We start from the raw sequence: 20,131 nt of genomic DNA on the forward strand, positions 1-20,131 counted from the left end.
CTCTAACTACTAGGCCACAATTTCCCCTATAAGCAACATGATCTCCCCTGGATTCGAACCCATGACCTCAGAGGCACAGAACCAGAGGCTTAACAGAGCGCATCACTGAGTCGCTATAAGACTCACTATAAGACTCGCTATAAGTCTCGCTATAAGACTCGCTATAAGACTCGCTATAAGACTCTCTATAAGACTCGCTATAAGACTCGCTATAAGACTCGCTATAAGACTCTCTATAAGACTCTCTATAAGACTCTCTATAAGACTCTCTATAAGACTCTCTATAAGACTCGCTATAAGACTCGCTATAAGACTCTCTATAAGACTCTCTATAAGACTCTCTATAAGACTCGCTATAAGACTCTCTATAAGACTCACTTTAAGACTCTCTATAAGACTCGCTATAAGACTCACTATAAGACTCGCTATAAGACTCGCTATAAGACTCGCTATAAGACTCTCTATAAGACTCTCTATAAGACTCACTTTAAGACTCACTTTAAGACTCTCTATAAGACTCGCTATAAGACTCGCTATAAGACTCTCTATAAGACTCGCTATAAGACTCGCTATAAGACTCGCTATAAGACTCACTTTAAGACTCGCTATAAGACTCGCTATAAGACTCGCTATAAGACTCTCTATAAGACTCTCTATAAGACTCGCTATAAGACTCTCTATAAGACTCGCTATAAGACTCGCTATAAGACTCGCTATAAGACTCTCTATAAGACTCGCTATAAGACTCGCTATAAGACTCGCTATAAGACTCACTATAAGACTCACTATAAGACTTTTTGTTTATTATGTTATTGAGAGAAAAGCGCTAACAGTTTTCTAACAGTAAAGCGCTGCTTGCTTATACCGAACTGCTTTTTAATCCTATCCGAAGAATGCCAAAGAACTTTGTCCGTGAGTATGTTTTGGACTTTAAACGTGACAGTATTTTTTTGTGCAACTTTCCCACACTCTACTGGTTTGTCTTCGTTTGCTCTTTTCATACGAGCAGTGTCTTCTGTTGGATTGCTTGCAGCAGGGCTGAACTACAGTCTTACTCTACAGCGCCACACTGGTTAACCAGTGTTACTGCAGCCCCTTACATTCGGTCATATCAGTCAAACGGCTGTTCGAAATCAAAAGTATTGGTTGGTCATTTTTAATTGTCACATTGTTGAAAATGTTGACTAATCATTTCAGCCCTATTTAAGACAATGATTTCTTTAGCACATAACTCATCCAACATGCGATCAATAATACTTAATAATCAACACCAAACTGTCTTCATGATATTTGCATGCTGAATAATAAAGGAAGTCGTGGTTTAATGGTTAGAGATTCGGGCTCGTAACCCAAAGGTTGCAGGTTTGAGTCGTGTGCTGTCAGGAATTGTAGTTGGGGGAGTGAATGTACAGCCCTCTCTCCTCCTTCAATAACACGACTTATATGCCCTTGAGCAAGACACTGAACCACCAACTGCAATCATCTAGCAATCCCATAGCAGTCACACAGATCACTCTAGCATACAGCAATGCTGTAACAACCACTCCAAACACCCTGGCAACCACCTAGAAATGCCCTAGAAATGGCCCAGTACAGCTGTGATACATATAGCAACAAAAATGTTGTCATATATCACTGTACTTCCGCAGATCAAAGGGTAAATATAATTAAAGAACACTGGATTTAACTCGAATATAAACTGGTGAAACCCAGAATCCTCTGATAAATAAACCAAAAGGCTCATTGCTTCAATGGATTTGGTTATACTGATCAAAGTAAACATAATCTTAAACAAATGTCTTTACATATAACACACACACACACACACACACACACACACACACACACACATATTCTTACACCATTGCTTGGTTTTCAGTTCTCTCTGAGCTTCTTACAGAGCTCCCTGTAGCCTTTGAAGTCCAACAGCACACATCAAACTTGTGCTTACTGGTCCACTGGATTGCATGTCTCTATGTGTGTCCCTGTGTGTGTGTGTGTGTGTGTGTGTGTGTGTGTGTGTGTGTGTGTGTGTGTGTGTGTGTGTGTGTGTGTGTGTGTGTGTGTGTGTGTGTGTGTGTGTGTGCGTGCGTGCGTCCGTGTGTGTGTGCGTGCGTGTGTGTGTGTGTGTGTGAGTGAGTGTGTGTGTGTGTGCGGTTGTTATGGCATGGCTACTGTTTTTTACAGGGTATATCAGTGATAGTGACAGTATGTGTGTGTTTGTGTTATTGTGTGATCATGAACAAACAATGGCATTTCCAGTCATGTGATAGTTGGTGCTTCTCTGGAACAGGAAGCATAGTCTATAAAGCACAGGCTATTGTCCTTGTTTCTCACAATTGACTGATTAGTTTGCTTGAGGTCAGGCAGTAAAGCAGTCAGTTCTTTCATGACAAATGCTCCATTAGGCTTCGTCTTTGTTTCATATAATCAGGTCAAATGGAAAACATTTCAGAGACAGAGCAAATATCCAAAGGACTTTAACCTCAAGTTATAGCTTGTTCACGATAACTATAACAATAACCATAACTGTGATGTTTTAATAATCATTCTAATTCAATGAGACTATTGAAGTCCACACCACAACTATAACAATAATGATACAGAGGAACAATATCATTGCAATAACTTTTAGGATCATGTTTTTTCCAGCTAATGAACAATAAAAACTTTGAAAGCCAATAACAATCCATCCACAGAGCTCAAGCATTTAAACCAATAGATGACACTGCAGAACATGTTTATAATAAACAGGACATTATTGTGTATTTGTGTAGATATTATGTGAATGGACCTTTACAATACAGAGATTAAACCTGTAGATGATAACCATTGCATTGTGATTAATATTTAAATTTTGGCATGTTTTAGTTTGGATTGATAATTTTATTCATATAGAAGCAACCTTTCGTGGCTTTGCCACTTATGGTTATGAGTGGCAACAAATAATATGGAAAGGAAAAGGAGCACTGACTCTTCTCAAGGTGCCATTTACTAAACTGATACCAAATTTTACTCAAAATTGTTAACCTGAAACAAGCCTGCCGTAATGGCTTATGCTCTGATAAACAAGATGAGACGGCACTGTTTTCTAGTTCAGTGGAGCTTCATGAGATTGAGGCCCCCAAGCTCTTTCATTGATAATGCATTATGGTAGGTAGCTTTTCTCCCTCCCCATCCCATCCCACCTGTCCCGCTGTCAGTCTCCTCATCTGCTAGAAGCTGAAAATGAGGGATAGCTATTATATTAATAGCACTGCACAAGTACAATGTATCAGCACAGTACAGGTAAAGAGAACAAGTCAAATTAATCAAGATAAAATCACTGGCAATTCTGCTTAGTTCATTTAAAATGTTTGTCTAATAACCCAGGATTTGATCTCTTTTTTTCTGTGACCTCATGCAATAATTTTTTTGACCTGATTACATATAAAAACTACATATATAAATAATTATTTATACAGCAAATATAAAAGTGTATTAAATGGCTATAATGAGCTTGTAAAAGTCTTGGGCTGTTTTTGTTGTTTTGGGAAATGTGAAAAGGGGTGTTGTGTTCTCATCATGCTGAAAGGAAGTGAAGAACAGTGGCCAGTTGCATAAACTGCTTAAACTAGTCTTAGTTAGTCATCTTTTTTTTTTTTTTTTTTTTTTTTTTAAGAACTGGTCATAACTTTAGATTCAGTTACATAAAAAAGTAGATTTGTCTTCTCTGAATCCAAGAATCCTGCTTGACTGACGGCTAGTTCTTGAGACACAGTCTTCACATAGTGGCTATCTTTATCAAACTGGCTCACTGTTCTACATAGCTGGTTCATGTTAACATTAGCTTTTCCAGAAAATGAGTTTGCTGCTTTGCTGTCAGGCATCTACATATGCAGCTCTCACCAAAGCAGCCTCCTAACTGAAATGCATCTCATAAGTGTCCGATTTATTCTTTAGACTGCACTATTCAAATCTGTGCCGTGATGCATTTGTGGTTGTAGAACTTATTGTCTCTCTCATATGTTTTCAATAGTCGTAAAACTTGAAAGTGACTGAACTTTGTGTGCTGTGTTACCAGGCTGACACCTGAGCTGCTGAACTCCTTTGGTCAGTCTGGGATGGTTTAGTGTGTAAGATTAGTACTAGAATGCTGAAGGTGCCCAGATGATTTACTATGTCTGGTGGATTTTCAAAGTCCATGCATGCTTCTTGAGCTAATATTGGCCACATCCCCTTGTGCAACAGTTGTTGGGGGAAAAGATGATCCCCATGCAAGGGACATCCTTCCTAAATTGTATAAATTAATTTATAAATACCTATTTAAACTGGGTGATATTATGAAGACACTTCATGTTTGTGGTGTGCATATTTGGGAGCAACACCGTGCTGACTTTTTGCTTATTAATAGGTAAAACATTGTAAAGAAGTTTCCAACTGAATCACAACTGAATCTCACCTGTAAGATAAACACAGCATGCAACGGACAAACTCATGCATGAGCAGTGTACAGACACACGCACAGAAGTTCATTTTACTTGAACACGACCCCACCCACCAAAACACACAATCAGTGCGCAGTGAACCGGATGCGTGAAACATGAATAAAGTCTCTAACATAAACAGACGTATCCATTCATCCCTTCAAGAGTTCAACTGAAATAAATATGCAGCACACAAGCATGCGTGTTTACTCGGTTACTGCATCTCACTTTGCGTGTGTCTCGTGAAAGTGGGTCAGTGTGTGAGTTTGCCATGCACAGGAACTAACCAATCACAGCCTGGCTCAAACAATCAAAAGCCAATCATGTGGCTTTGCTCTGGGGCCCTGGATAATATAGACGGCTCCATGCTGAGTGAGTGATGACGGTGATTATTCATAACTGGCAGCTGAGAAGAAGACATGTGGTTGACTGCAAGACAAAAAGAAAGTCTTTATTCCCTGGAAACCCTTTATATGGTTTTGTTGTCAGAGAGAGAATACTTGTTGCATCTGACTGGCTTCCATGATGTGATTTGGTGCACACTGGATGATATATTGTAACTCAATGCTTCACTTTGTCCCATATGTATATTGCTTACCACTTTTCACTGCAGTAATCTACCTATTGTGTTAACAGAGGGTAAAAATGACCATGTTACACTGAGTTGATTGTGTGTGCACACCTGTGCTAGTGTGTGTGGAGTGGGTGCGTCTGGGTGATCTTACAATGTTGTGTTAGTTAGTCTGACAATAGACAGTCTACAACCACACACACACACACACACACACACACATACGCATGGTCACACAAAGCTCGCTTTCATTTCACCCATAGAGTAAAATGTCTCTATTACACATTCATCTGCTCATTAAAGCCTCTCTCTTTCAGTGCTAGCTGGCCTTAACCTTTTATGAAAGTCTCTCTCTCTCTCTCTCTCTCTCTCTCTCTCTCTCTCTCTCTCTCTCTCTCTCTCTCTGTGTGTGTGTGTGTGTGTGTGTGTGTGTGTGTGTGTTCCATGGTAATTCACTGAGTGATGTGATGAGTGACCATCAACTGGTGGTAGGGTTGCCACCTTCAATACAGAAAAATAAGGAACGCCTGGGGGGTACACCCCTCGGGACCACGATGACCACAGGTCCGATGACATGCCAGTTGGGTGGTATCAAATCGACTCTGTGCCAAGAGCCCTGCCCTGCCCTCCTCTGACTCTGATTGGGTGTGAACCTGAAACAGACCAATCAATCCAACGATGGCAGCGAGTATTACCCAATCAGGGGCAGAATAGGACGAGTCTTCACAGAATGCCAGGGGGATGATCTGCCTGAGATGCTGCATTGGAGACAACTCCGGAAATACGGGACAAACCCAATCCCGTATTGATTCAAAATGGGACGCGCTATTTTATTGTCAAATACGGGACGATTCCATATTTTAAGGGACGGGTGGCGACCCTAACTGGTGGGCTACTGTTTTAAGATACAACTGAATCAACCCCAAATCAAAGACACATGAAATCTACCTATTGCAGTAAAATCTCTCAAAAATTAAATAAACACAATAGTTTTATGTTTTCTATAGGAAACGTGAATTGTGCTTGCCTTGTTGCTCACACACCACAATGCTTAGATGGTGTGAAGTTTGCTATGTCTGCTAGGGTCATTTGAGTGGTTTCTAGGGTTTTGTTCAGTGTTTACTGTCCCAAGTCCCCCTTTAATCACCTAGCATTATGCTAAAAACATTAGCAAATGTGTAGAATCACCCATTATACCACAAGTTCTTGGTTTTTCTATTGGTGTGTTACTATGTTAGTATGGGATAACGTGACAGTGAGACTGGTGAGATAAGAATAGTTATAGCTACTTAAAAGTACACTTTTAACTTTCTCTTAAATTGTGTACAAGAGCAAAATAGGAACAAAGAGCCCAGCAGAGTTGTCTGAAAGACAAACCCAAAGTCATTTTAAGTGTGTGTTGTTTGAGTGTGTACTACTGCGATTATTACACAGGAATGCTAGAGATTGCTGTGGGTTTCTCTTAATGTTTTTGTGTGCAAGTTCCCCCTCGAGATCTAAGTCTGTGGGAAACAAAGTTATAAGTGCAGTGGGTGGGATTTTTGGTTATAATTTTGTATTCAACATAAATCAGGAGTCCATTTAAAGGGACAGTTCACCCAAAAACCCAAAAGTTGCCAGTAGCTATTAGCTTTCATAGCATAAGTATAGAAAAAATTCACGGGGACCATACAATGATAGTATGGGGACCAGCACGTGTTTTCAAAATAGTCTTCTTAATACCTTCTTTTGTAATCCCTTTAAGTATGACAGTTTCTAATAGTGCTGCATGCTAATTTATCAAAATTCCTCAAATGTATAAATCCCAATATGCATATTGCATCGGGCTGCCATAATGAACAAAGAATGATTTTAATACTTCAAAAAGTAATGAAAAATCAAAGTTTTAGGTCAACGCAGATGACAAGGAGTAGACAGTGTATGGGACTATTACTCGGGGTGTTTGCATGCGAGATAATTAACAATTGTTGTGATGCTAAGCAATCCTAGCGAACTAGTCAGTAAGCAAGCATGTGAGGAAGGTGTGAGGGAGGTGGAGCAATAAACATTACTAAGTGTTCTTGTTTACCTGGATGTTCTTGATGTTAAGATATATATTATCAAGTTGAGCAAAGAGTTGGTGGTGTTATTAGAAAAATTTGATTTTAATGCTACAGTAAAACTGCTGTCCACTTTCAAAAGTAGTGATATTTTCTTTTCCCACACAGAATGTGACACATATGTTGGCTCATTTTCAGTTTTTAAATATAATTTGAAACGATACTTCATCAGATGCTGTTGTGGATCAGAGTTGTGGCACACTGAACTAATGTCTAACCACTTTTTATCTTTCAGAAGAGTATCCATTCTCCACTGATGTTTTACCGCCACTGCCGGAGGACCCTGTTGGAGGGCCGGTCCTAAGCCAGGCAGGTGGTCCCATCAGAAACTCTGCTCTGAGATATTGCTCCTCGCGCAGCATGGACTCCACACACTGCAACGAGCGTCCGGTGAGCTACGGCTCCACCTCTTCATCCGCCTCCTCCCGTGACAGTCACTGCTCGCTGGGGGGGCGGCCGGTATTAGGCTCCGCCCCCGAGAGGGATCATGATTCTGGAGCCATCCGACTGGAGCTGGTGCCTGCCCAACAGCTAGAGGAAGAGGAGACAGGAAGACAAACACCTACACCGACCAATCAGAGCGATGCAGACGTCCAGTCGCCGGAAGGACGTAAAGTCCAGTATGTGGACCGAGTGGTGGAGGAAATCCTTGAAACAGAAAAAACCTACGTCCAGGACCTTCGCAGTATAGTCCAGGTAAGACAGACACAAAGCATGTGCAGTCACTTCCTAATGGAGACATTCAGCAGATTGCTTACTCAAGGTAACAAGCTACATTTAAAGGAATATTCCACTAAAAATGTATCATTATGACAGTTTTTTTTTTTCAATTACATCTAGTCAATATGTGACTAAATAACGGCATGCTATTTTATTTTAACGTTAGATTAAAATAATGTTTTTGGATAAAATTGATAAATGAAACCAAATATTCAAATGTTATAGATTATATTAAGCCAGGATTAGGCTATAGTTCAGTTAGGACATTTAAGTAGATTTAAAAAAAAAATGTCTTAGGAAAAAACATTTCTGTTGTTCATCTTGAGACAAAACAGTCGCACTGACATATTTTGAGATACGCCATTGCAAGTTTAATTCAGTTATGCATTTGAGTCTGGGACTAGTCTTAAGCCTGGTCTGTGATAATTTAAAAGTATTGAAGTTTAGCAAAAGCATTCAAAAAAAAAAAAAAATTATTGTGCATTGAAATATCTATAGGTATAATTAATTCTTGTCATATTTTCATCCACAGTGTGTTTAATTAAACTTATTTCCATAATGTTTTTTTTTTTTTTTTTGCTTCACTGTCACTGATGAAATAATATTAAAAAAATACTTCATTAACAAAGAAATTATGTCATGACCTGTTAATGAGATGAATATTGGTCATCCTTTATTGATTCCCATGTGGTTCCAAAGCTGTTATTCATAATGTCAAGCCGCAAAAAAACAAAACAAAAAAAAAACACATTATATTGTGTGCATTATATTAATTTGCACATTATATTGTGCTTTTTCTGAAGTCATGAATTTAGTCACTCTTCACTGAAAATCATGACAGAAACTCTCAGATCTCATTACAATTCTGCATTTTCAGACTTAAATTGTTGTGATTGTATATTTACATGTGTTATGATTGTCACTGATATCAATAATAGAAATTCAGTTCCATGGATTATAGCACAAGACGTCATATGGTGAAGTGCTTTGCTCAAAGAAACAAATGGTAGTGAGTGTCCAGTGCATGAGCTCAAACCTTGAATCTTAAAACAGCACTCACTCCCCATAAAACATGAGGCTCCAACTACTGATGCTGTTTAAGTAAGAGCCATGTGTGTGTGTTTCTTTGTGCGTGATTTATACAGCTGTCAAATGTAAAGTGCACATGGCTGTCACTTGACCTAGGAGCGAGGAGATGAATACGAAACTCTTCCTCTCCCCCTTGCTCTGATTTCTCACTCTTTCTCTGTTAATGTGGGGGGGGGAGAGTTTTAGAGGGTCTCAGCCCCCTTCCCCACCTACTCCTCCACACAAACACATTCACGGGCCCCTGGCACTAAGAGAATGATGGATGGATTGAGGAGAGAATGAAAGAGAAGGAAAGCAGGCAGGATGGATGGATGGAGGGGACAGATAAAGGAGAGGAAAGAGGGTTAGCAAAACAACTGAAAGAAAGCGTTCTGTTAACACTAACATTTTACATTGAGTTCTGGTACTGCGTGTCAGTGTTGTTATTGTTAACTGAAGCTAAAGCCAAAGCTATTAACTATTAATGCTTGAGATATAAATATTATGGTTTTGCTAGGTGGTTGCTAAGTTATCCTGTGTGGTTGCTAGGCAGTTGCTATGGTAACCTGGGTGGTTGCCAGGGCACTCCTAGGCGGTTGTTAAAAAGAGTTCTAGGTGGTTGCTAGGGTGTTCTGGACGGTTACGTTTGTGTTGCTAGGAGGTTAATATGGAGTTTTCTAGAGTTCCTAATATCCTGTGATATCCACTTCGCAGGGCACTTATCGGTCAAACAGAACAAATATCTGAAGTGTGCGGTTTCCAGCAGCTGTTCGCCACATCAGGACACTTATGACTGAACACATCATCTAAGGGCCGTTTTCAGCCAAACGTGGGAATTTTTTTATGCTTATGGTGCTACTATATGTCAAGCACAAGTGTAATACGTATTAGGTATGTAGAGATGTGAAATACGTGTCGATTTTAAAGGCAAGTGCGAACAAACCTAGACAACAATGGCGGAGTACATGGTACTGTTGCTGCTGCTCAAGAGTTTGCTAACGCTTCTCCAGATAAGTGTGGATTTACTTCACAAATATCACAACCAACGGCGGAGACGCATCATATACAACATATAATCATCACTTCCTTGTTTACTGACAAGGGGACAGCGCCAGCTACTGGCCTGGCATACGTAATACTGCATCTTTAGACGTTTTCACGGATATGTGTAAATGTTAATCATGTTGTCTTGTTTTCATGAAACTTTTTAAAACCCAAGGGAAAAATGTTTCCGTTTTTGACTACACCGTTGTTGTGTAACCGTAGCCTAATAGACAATACACCCAGAAGGTCTGTAGGGGTCACAAACGAGGAGCTCAAAGTTCTGCTTACAGTGTTTGTAACGACATTTTTTCTACAAGGAAATAGGAAAACAGCATACTCAAAGAAAGCAAAGCAGGTACTTCCAGTGTACACCGCTTTGTGACTGATAATGTTGATTTGTATTTTTTTTCCTGGGATGATACCGTCTTTATTTTACAGGTTTAACCCCGGCTCTCTGTCTGTCTTTATGTGTGCACGGGCTGTTGACACAGGTTGTGTTTTCCTCACAGAATGGTTATCTTACACTGCCTGAGGGTGTTCAGGTAAAGATTTCTGTCAGAGTGAGAGAATCACTTATCTCGTCTGTCAACCGAAGCCAGAGACATTCAGATGCAGGGCGGAGCAGGAGCTACAGATTCTGACATGCTGTGCTTATGTCTGTGTATGTCAGAGCTTCACTTTCTATGTTCTTTAAAACATATGTGTGTTTGTGCAGAACTAGAGCACGCTAATATCATTGTGAAACGTTCTGCATCACTGGCAGCACCAAATAAGAGTGCAGTCAGTGAATCAAAAATGTATGGGGAAGGAATGGACCAGGTTTGAGACTTGAGACCATGCATATTTCTCTGGGAACACAGAAATTGCATACTTCAGCTTTGTTTAAACAAGGCCAGTTTTAGGTAAATCATGGCCATTTTTAACTCATTTTAATTTAGCTGATTTAGACGATGTCTTTCTTTCCCCCCACATTATGTTCTGCTCCGTTTTAAAACTTTTTGGGTCCTTTATTTGTAGTAGTGCGTGGTTCAACCAAGCGCACTTGACCCCTCTTTAAGCCTTGACCTCCTGATGGAAGTTATAACAAAAGGTTTTAGTTAGTTAACACAATCTACATATACACACAATCTTTCAGTGCTTACTGTAAGTAACTCCAGAGGAAAACCACAGATCCTCTGATGTGGAGAAGTCAGTGTCAGATGTGAGAGTTGGAGCAGGTCAAGCGCTGAACAACATGAAGCCGGTCGGTGGACGGGACGCTCTGTTTGATGCTTCATCTGTTTCTCTGCAGGATTACCTGGAGTGCATCAGCAATCAGTCCCTTCTGCTGCTGGGGGATGAAGAGAGGAATGCTTTATTTGGAAACATCCGTGAGATCTACTATTTTAACAGGTTCGTTTTAGCAACAAAAACATCTCTTGAGAGAAATGTAACGGGTTTTGCCAATTTTCTTTCTTTGTGGACAAAGTTTACCACCATTAAAGTCATATAACTGAATTTGATTGAAAATACTCTTTTGATGATTTGCTTTTTCAAACTAATTTTAATGACCAATAACATCTGTTAAGCAGAATGCATTCAGATTAAATTAAAAAACTACACCAGATGTAATAATATACATTGATCTATCAGCTATGTTGGGATGAAGTTGTGGCTTTTGGTTATGAACTTACATTTCATAACAGGGTTGAATGGCTGTACTTGATAAATGGGTCACACTTTATTTTAAGGTCCAGTTCTCACTATTAACTAACCATTAACTATGACTTTTGCCTTAATTAACTCCTAATTTGCTGCTTATTAATAGTTTATAAGGTAGTTGTTGAGTTTAGGGTATTGGGTAGGATTAGGGATGTCATGCATTATATGTACTTTATAAGCACTAATAAACAGCCAATATGTTAATAATAGACATGATAATAAGCAACTAGTTATTAGTGAGAATTGTACCCTATACTAAAGTGTTACCGATAAATGCATTTAAAACAAGAAAGAAAGAAAGAAAGAAAGAAAGAAAGAAAGAAAATATAAATATATGTAGAAGAAAAGAAAAATTAGCAAAATTGTAAGGATTTAAAAATATATTGGCAGAATATTACACAAAGCTAAATATTTATTTAAATTGTTTTGCTACATATTAATACAAATAATGAAAAGAAAAAGCTTATATAACATTAAGTTTGACCTTATGAGGTCGACCACTAAATATTTTTTAAGAAAAATGACAGAGCAAAGGACAGAGAAGACAGATAAACTGTGCTTAATGCCTTGATGAGGAAAGCTCTTCTGTTTTAGACTGTCTTTCTCTCTTTCCTCAGTTCCTCTCGTTCCAGACCACACACACACCTGCACATTTTGCCAGACTCACTCCAGATTCAGCCCACACACACACACACACACACACACACACACACACACACAGTGCTGAAGTGACCACACATGCACTCACAGTGCTGCTCAATTCATGGAAGTGGCTCTTTCCTCACAGAACATGGCACACAATGCAGCTCAGAGCTGCAAGACAATGTGAATAGTTTCGTAACGGCTCAGGCCTTTAATGGATGTGAGTAATGATCTTTAATCATTCTGTGTTTCAGTGATCTGCTTCATGACCTGGAGAAGTGTAACGCCAACCCAGTTGCCATTGCAAAGTGTTTCGTAGCCAAGGTAAAACTCTCATGTTGTCTTCTTGATTTGTTGATTTTATTGTTTGTTTTTTCAGCACTGACAAATCTCCCTCAAAAATGAAAATCTGATGATAATGTACTCACCTTCAGGTCATCACGTAGGCCTTTCATCTGTGAAACACAAATGGAGAAATGATGGTCACACACAAAAGATCAACTCTATTATGCCTGCTACGTGTCAGAATTAGCTTCAAGTGTCTCTGTAGATTCATGTTTGAACACACGCTCTGATCACCAGCAGCTGGTTTGTGTGGGTTTCTGTCCTGTGGTGTCGTGTGATAATAGCTTTGTTTTGTTCAGGGGATTGTTGTGCTAATGTGCTGTTAGCAGGGGGCTGACAATTTACACAGTGCAAATGACTGTGGCTTACAAGAGCTCATATAAAGCCAGCCCTGAGCGTGAAACAGAGCTTTATTTGAGAAAACAGAGAGAGGTGCTTCGATTCAAACACATTGATAGTTTCCTCCAAGCGTTTGCTTTCCGGTCTTCCTCTTCTACCCAGCTCTCATACACACGCTCACACACTTGCTTACATACAGACACACACTTTCTGTTCAGTGTTTCTCATTATTTGCTGACGAACTTGAGATAAGAACATTAAAACATGATATTTATCAGCAGCAATAGTTAAAAGAGCATAAGAGGGAAATCTAAATATGTTTATGTTTACATTGGACAAAAAAAAAAAAAAAAAAAAAGAGACCCAAAAATATCAAAATCTGTCCTCAAAGGTAAAAGGGTTCATTAAATAAAATAGCATTCCATTATTTCAACTGAATTATTCATTGAATAAATGTGGGTAAATTAATAAATTGGGTTAGGGCTTGTCTGTAGCTGTAGCGCAATATTTTAATATCTGCCACATGTACTTGATATTCTAGATAAAGTTATAATATATAGATAAAGATAATTAACTAATCTTAGAACATATATTATATGTATATTTTTTATTTATATTTTAAATATTGTATTTACACTTTTTTTTCAAAAGCAGCTTACAAGTAAGGAAGACAACAAAACCAATTCATCTCAGGTGGCTCATTCAGTCTGAATTTATAGTCTAAACCAGTGGTTCTCAACCTTTTTCAACACATAATAACTTAGTACTCAGACGCTAGATTGTTAAGTGTCTGTACTCAATGACCTGGCAATGAACAGTCAATAACCGATTGGCACAACTGCTGTTGTTCTGTAGCATATGCAGCAAAAATATCTAAGATAAATTGGTGGTTTATTCTTAAACCAATCAGCGAGCTCGAATAGTGGAAGCATAGTAACAGTTTAATATAATTTTTGTTATTTAATTATATATATGAAACAATGTTATTATGTTATGACTTAGACATTTTTACATATATTAACGATGTTATTATTTAATAATTATAATAGTAATTGGCGGCCCACCTGCAATACCACCGCGACCCACAGGTTGAAAACCACTGGTCTAAACTATACCTGTGCTATTTTAGTATGATTTTTATATTATTATAGCTTTTTGTATTGTTATTTTATTTAGCTTTTATTTTATATTTTCAGTTTTTATTTTGTATTTTATTTTTGTGGGTGTGTGCGTGTGTGTGTGTGCCAGTTCTGTAGTATAAAAACACAAAGGGGCTGCAGGATTCCAGTAAGACTGAGCGGTTTTATTACATCTGATTACTATCGAAGCTTTCCTGAGAACACTGCCTTTCTCTTCCTCTCTGTTAAGGACAAATGCTGACTCAATGTGTTTCTCTGAGAATAGAAATGATCCACCTGCTGTTTGCAGCTCTTCGGTTGAGACAGAAGGATATTACGCAGCATTGGCACAACTTGTCCCGAGGCTAATCATTCAATACAACGTTTCATTTGCACCAAAGTGCATGATATGCTAACAGATCTGTCAGAAAAACAAAGTGTCCATTCATTTTAATATAGGAGGACATGTGATAAGTGCTAAATGTTTTTGTTCACATCTATACATGCATTTATACATGCATTATCAAACAGTAAGCACACATCTGGTTGAGGTTCCGGCTTTTAAACAACGAGAGAGTATGCTGCTCTTTAATTAAACATTTCCCATGGAGAAGCTACCACTCAGTGTGTTTGTGTGTGTGTTTGGGTCACAGCATTTATGAAAGGACACCTTCATTAATAAGGCTACCTGTGTGTGTGTGTTTATGGAGAGAGAGAGGGGGTAGATGTGGGGGGCAGCCGAGATATTAGAGGAAGAGGATAAATGGCTCTTTGATACTCAGACCCTCTGTACTTTCCAAGTGCTTTGATGTTCATATAGGTGGAATGAGAGAGAGCAAAAATACCAAACTACCATTACTGTAAACACAACATCAGGTATCTTATTACAGTCACTGCAACCGCTGTGTGTGTGTGTGTGTGTGTGTGTGTGTGTGTGCAGGCAATGTGAGACTTTTTCTGTTGCGCACCATCCTGATGTGACCTTTCAGAGCAAGTCTGTCTCTTTATGTGGCCAACAGACATACACACTCTAAACTATAGCTATATAAATGTGGACATACCCTTGTGAAAAAGAAGTCCACTTTAGCATACATTAAAAATGAGTAATTACTGAAATAAAATACTTAATATATAATATATATACTAATATATATATATATATATTAGGGGTGTAACGGTTCACAAAATTCACGGTTCGGTTCGATACGATACACTGGTGTCACTGTTCGGTTCGGTATGGTTCGGTACGTTTTAGATACCGCAAAATGAAAAATTTGGCAGATAAATTTCCTTGATTTTTAAAAAAAATTTGATTTATTAAAACTAACAAAGTATGTTTTTTTTACATTGAACAATGATGGAGCTATTCCAATCCTTACCCATCTTCTGTGGTGTTTTCTTAGCAGCATACTGTATAAAACAAAAACAGCTGCTTATTAAAAAAAATGAAAATGGTGATGTGATGATAGAATGAATGGTAAATAGTAATGTCTCATATCCGCGGCTATAACGTAAATGAAGCCTACCAATCGCTGCGGTGATGTCTTTTGAGCTGTTTGAATCCGTTGGAAATGTTTGCCTAAATGCTGTGGGTATAGTTTGTTGCGTGTATGTTTCTCCTTTTTTTCGTCTTTTCCCAGATACTGACACAATAAGGTGATGTCGGCGTAAATGACATGTTTCAAGAATTCCCGCTCGTGTTTTTTTGTTTTGTTTTTTTTGTATTCCCGCTGGTGTCATGTAGCAGATGCGACATACCGTTGTTGTTTTTATCCACCACTCTCTTGCCATCACCATTATAGCTTACAGGGAATCCAAAGTGCACCCAAACACCAGACCTGTTGGTTATTGGAGGATCTTCTCATTTCTAGTCTGTTAAATGCATTGGCTATTTTGCAACGAGCCTTCAGCGCGTACTGAGTGAGCGAGCGCCTGCTGAGCAGCCTAACATAAACATATAAGATGGTGTTTTTTTCTTCTTCGGGAGTGTCAGGGGCGTTGCCTGTTACGTTGTTTGGGTTACTGGGCTACCTTGTTGAACGCATATCATTATATTTAAAAAAAAAAATTCAAATATAATTAATTAGTCCAACGAACCGTTCGGTACTTAATGCGTACCGCATACCGAACCGAAAGCCTCGTACCGAACGGTTCAATACGAATACGCGTATCGTTATACCCCTAATATATATATATATATATATATATATATATATATATATATATATATATTTATATATATATATATATATATATACAAACTGAATGTAATGTTTGACAGTAATTGCATGTTAATTGCAATTAAATTAAAATGTCATATAGTTATAATTCATATTAAATGCAGTTAGCATTTTATCTAGTTAAAGCTGCGGTAGGTAACTTTTGACGCTCTAGCGGTTAATAAACAGAACTGCTTGCGTCTTGTGGAAGAACATCGTAGCCGGAACTACTTCTCTCTGTTTATGTCTATGAAGAATCACAAAGGTACTGGGTTACTCGGCCGCGGTACCCCCGAAGCAATCTAAAATAGTCCGAATATAAACAGTTATTATAGGTGCACCCTAGTGATTCAGGACAAGCTAAAAACACGGCTTGGAAAATGGATTCATGGTGTACTCGCTTATTATATACATTTTTCTACATTTTGAACACAAACAAAGTTACGGACCGCAGCTCTGATTGGCTGTTTTTTACCAGGAGCGGATGACTTTCTGCAAATGGCAATAGGACACTGGGAGGAGCCAGAGGAGCTTGATTTTTTCACAGATTATCTGTCTCATATTCTACTGTCAGGACATAATGACAGGTTTAACAAATATGTAAAAAATATTTTTTTTACAAAAGTTCCCTACAGCACCTTTAAGTGCATCTTAATACGCCATTTCCATTTATATTGTTGGAATATGTAATTGCACCAATATAAAAAAAAAAAACCCGCTAGTTCAGACTTATGCTCCCTCCAGAAGCATGCATTCTTCAAGTGAATGATGTCTCATTTTTAAATATTAATCAATGTACATACATAGAGCACATCAAATATAGTAAATGAAATCTCAACCATACTTGCTTTACACACAAGATCCAAACTCACTACATCTTGCATTGGCATGCAAGAATAAGCCATATTGGTTCCTGCTCAACAAGAACATTTCATTGAGCTTCTGTTTATAATATTTGATGTGTTCTATATGTGTATCTTATAGGTTTGTAAAAACATGAGGATGAAGTTTTTCTTTTAGTTTTTTTGATGAATTAAGTATTAAGTAAAAGTGACATGACATTCAGCCAAGTATGGTGACCCATACTCCGAATTCGTGCTCTGTATTTAACCCATCCGAAGTGCACACACACAGCAGTTCACACACACACACACACACACACACACACACACACACACACACTGTGATCACACACACGGAGCAGTGGGCAGCCCGGGGAACAGTTGGGGTTCAGTGTCATGTCTCAGTCGTGTTATTGAAGGAGGAGAGAGCGCTGTACATTCACTCCCCCAACTACAATTCCTGACAGCACAAGACTCAAACCTGCAACCTTTGGTTTACTAGTACAAATTTCTAACCATTAGGCTATGATTTCCCCAGAAATGTAGGCATGTAACTTGTCCTGTACATGTATTCCTTTACCCTCACACAACTTTCTGCATTACTTTTCATTATGATATTGCTGTTAATCTAGTTATTTCCCTGTGGGGACCTTTGGTTGACCCCAACGCAAACACGTCTTCCTTTGAGTAACTAACTCAGTTTTTCTGATTGTCCTTCAGAGTGAAGACTTCCACATCTACACGCAGTACTGCACAAATTATCCAAGGTAAGGAATACTTCCTGTGGTTTGTGGTTGTAGTTTATTTCCTGTGGTTTGTATGTCACCATCTGTCTCTCAATATAGAGCTTTATCAGACGGCCGTCTCAGATGCCTGTAGTGTGTGTGTGTGTGAGACTTGTGAGAGTGTGTGTTCATATCATATGTTGTGTGTGTGCATGTGTGTAACACCACTGGAGTCTAGGGGTCTGTTCCTGTATATCCCCCCCGAGGGAAACCCCCTGCCTGGCTCTCTCTCCATCTTTCTCTGTCATGTGTCCAGTCTGCCCCTTTGTTTATTACATGTAAAAAAGTAACCTTTCACACTTTAAGACATTTTTACAATAAAGAACTGAATAGTACATTACCAGTCTTTTTTTTTTATGACATAGGCCTACAGATAAAGTTATGGTACGAATAAATAAAGTAAAGCAAATGATCCGACTAATTAATGAAAAACACAGATTATTATTTGTTATATATTTTTAAACAAATCCAATTGATGATTACAAAGTCTACATTCTGTATTTTCCTCTAAACTGTGAGCCGCAGTTTTCAGCGTTCCTTTGAAACAGCTTCACTGGGTCAGCTTCACAGACATTTGTTTTGAGTACATGTAGAGGTGAGAATTAGAGATGAAGTCAGTGTTTTAGGGACTGAACAGTGCTGAGGTCTTGAATAAAGGTTACAGGAGATTATTGTGAATATGTGTCAGCTGTGTTTGCCTTTGGGTGCATGTATATGTGCAGAGATTTAAATCTATTCATGAGCCTGAAATATGACAGACTTCAACAAAAGCACTGACATACAACACCTTTCCCTAGCAAAATACCACCCACACCCACAGTTTCTTTTTAAACACACACACACACTTTGAGGCAGCACGTGCTATCACCAGTCCTACATTTGAAGCTAGGAGAAATTAAAAGTGACCTGACAGTATAGATTCATCAGATGCTGCATGGTGTGTGTGTGTGTGTGTGTGTGTGTGTGTGTGTGAATGGATTCATGTCTGGGCCACAGGGTCCCTCTCTCCACACCCTCACACAGCTGTTGACCCTAACCAAGGTCATATGGCACGCTCACACACACATACAGTAACACTCCTGAAAGCAATAGCTGTATCTCAGTGATACTCGGCTCATATTTCCCATCGGGACAATGTGAAGTCTGTGCGCAGGATGCTGGAATGTGTGCACACACACACACACACACACACACTCACACGTCTATCTGTCCCAGTGCTTTGTGAGGCGTGGCACCAGATCCAATAAACTGTAAAATCTGTGTTTTAACAGAAGGGCCCGACCTTACTCTCCCAACCGTGCATACATGCGCTTTTGTTGTGTGTGTGTGTGTGTGTGTGTGTGTGTGTGTGTGTGTGTGTGTGAGTGCGTGCATTTATTTATTTATGTAAGCAATAATATAAAGTACATTAGCCCCCAAAAATATCTGGACACTTGATCCCCCAAATATTAACATTCTGTCATCAGTTACTCACCCTCATGTTGTTCCAAACCTGTTAAAGAAAAAGAGAGAGAGAGTAAATTTTTATTAAAAAATGTCTGAATGTCACTTTAGTAGATAAAGTATCAAACCAAGGGCCAGGTTTACTATCACCTTGCGCCAGCACAAACCCTCTTTTGGTGTTAAAATAGTGCTGTCAGATCGACTAAAGAGGGGGAAGATTATTTTAATGAATATGCCATGGTTTGTGGTAGTTAATTTACTTGTATCTGTGCCATTATTAAACAAACAAATGTCTTAACACATTCTGCTTTGTTTGTTACTGCACAAGTAACAAACTATATTAACTACACAAAATGCAGAAAAAGGCATTGTGACAGATTGTAAAACACTGGATCCCATGCCATCAACTACACCTATGATTAGTCTGCTAGGACACCTGCGTGAATGAGAGAGGAACTGACTTCCCCTACATCCACTAAACAGCTCCAGTTAGTTTTGAGAAAATGCAGAGAACATTTACTTTGGTATTTTGATATATAATGTAGTGACATTGAGATATGTTTAAGTGCACTTAAGTGCTTTTTTGGCCATTGTATATGTAATTTTGATTGTAGTCTGAACAAATTCATCATAGAGAGATACAGAATCAATAGTATGTGTGTGACAGGTTTATATTGTGCATATCTGTCGCAGTCTGAGTGGATATAAAATAAACATCCTTTCTTGATA

The 20,131-nt window shown here is 38.7% G+C and overlaps 1 protein-coding gene across 2 annotated transcripts in view; it reads left to right on the forward strand.

Annotated features, from left to right (window-relative positions):
• The window catches only part of LOC113068648 (pleckstrin homology domain-containing family G member 1-like), a 43,104-nt gene that overhangs the window by 13,771 nt on the left and 9,202 nt on the right, over nucleotides 1–20,131 (forward strand). For both annotated transcript variants that reach the window (XM_026241443.1, XM_026241442.1), the window contains exons 2-5: nucleotides 7,372–7,832; nucleotides 11,260–11,360; nucleotides 12,566–12,635; nucleotides 17,895–17,941. In XM_026241443.1, the coding sequence (XP_026097228.1) occupies nucleotides 7,497–7,832; nucleotides 11,260–11,360; nucleotides 12,566–12,635; nucleotides 17,895–17,941 (554 nt within the window). In that variant the 5' untranslated portion in view covers nucleotides 7,372–7,496. The remainder of the gene's footprint in view (nucleotides 1–7,371; nucleotides 7,833–11,259; nucleotides 11,361–12,565; nucleotides 12,636–17,894; nucleotides 17,942–20,131) is intronic.

Source organism: Carassius auratus, linkage group LG48F (genome assembly GCF_003368295.1).
Source record: "Carassius auratus strain Wakin linkage group LG48F, ASM336829v1, whole genome shotgun sequence".
Lineage (NCBI taxonomy): Eukaryota > Metazoa > Chordata > Actinopteri > Cypriniformes > Cyprinidae > Carassius > Carassius auratus.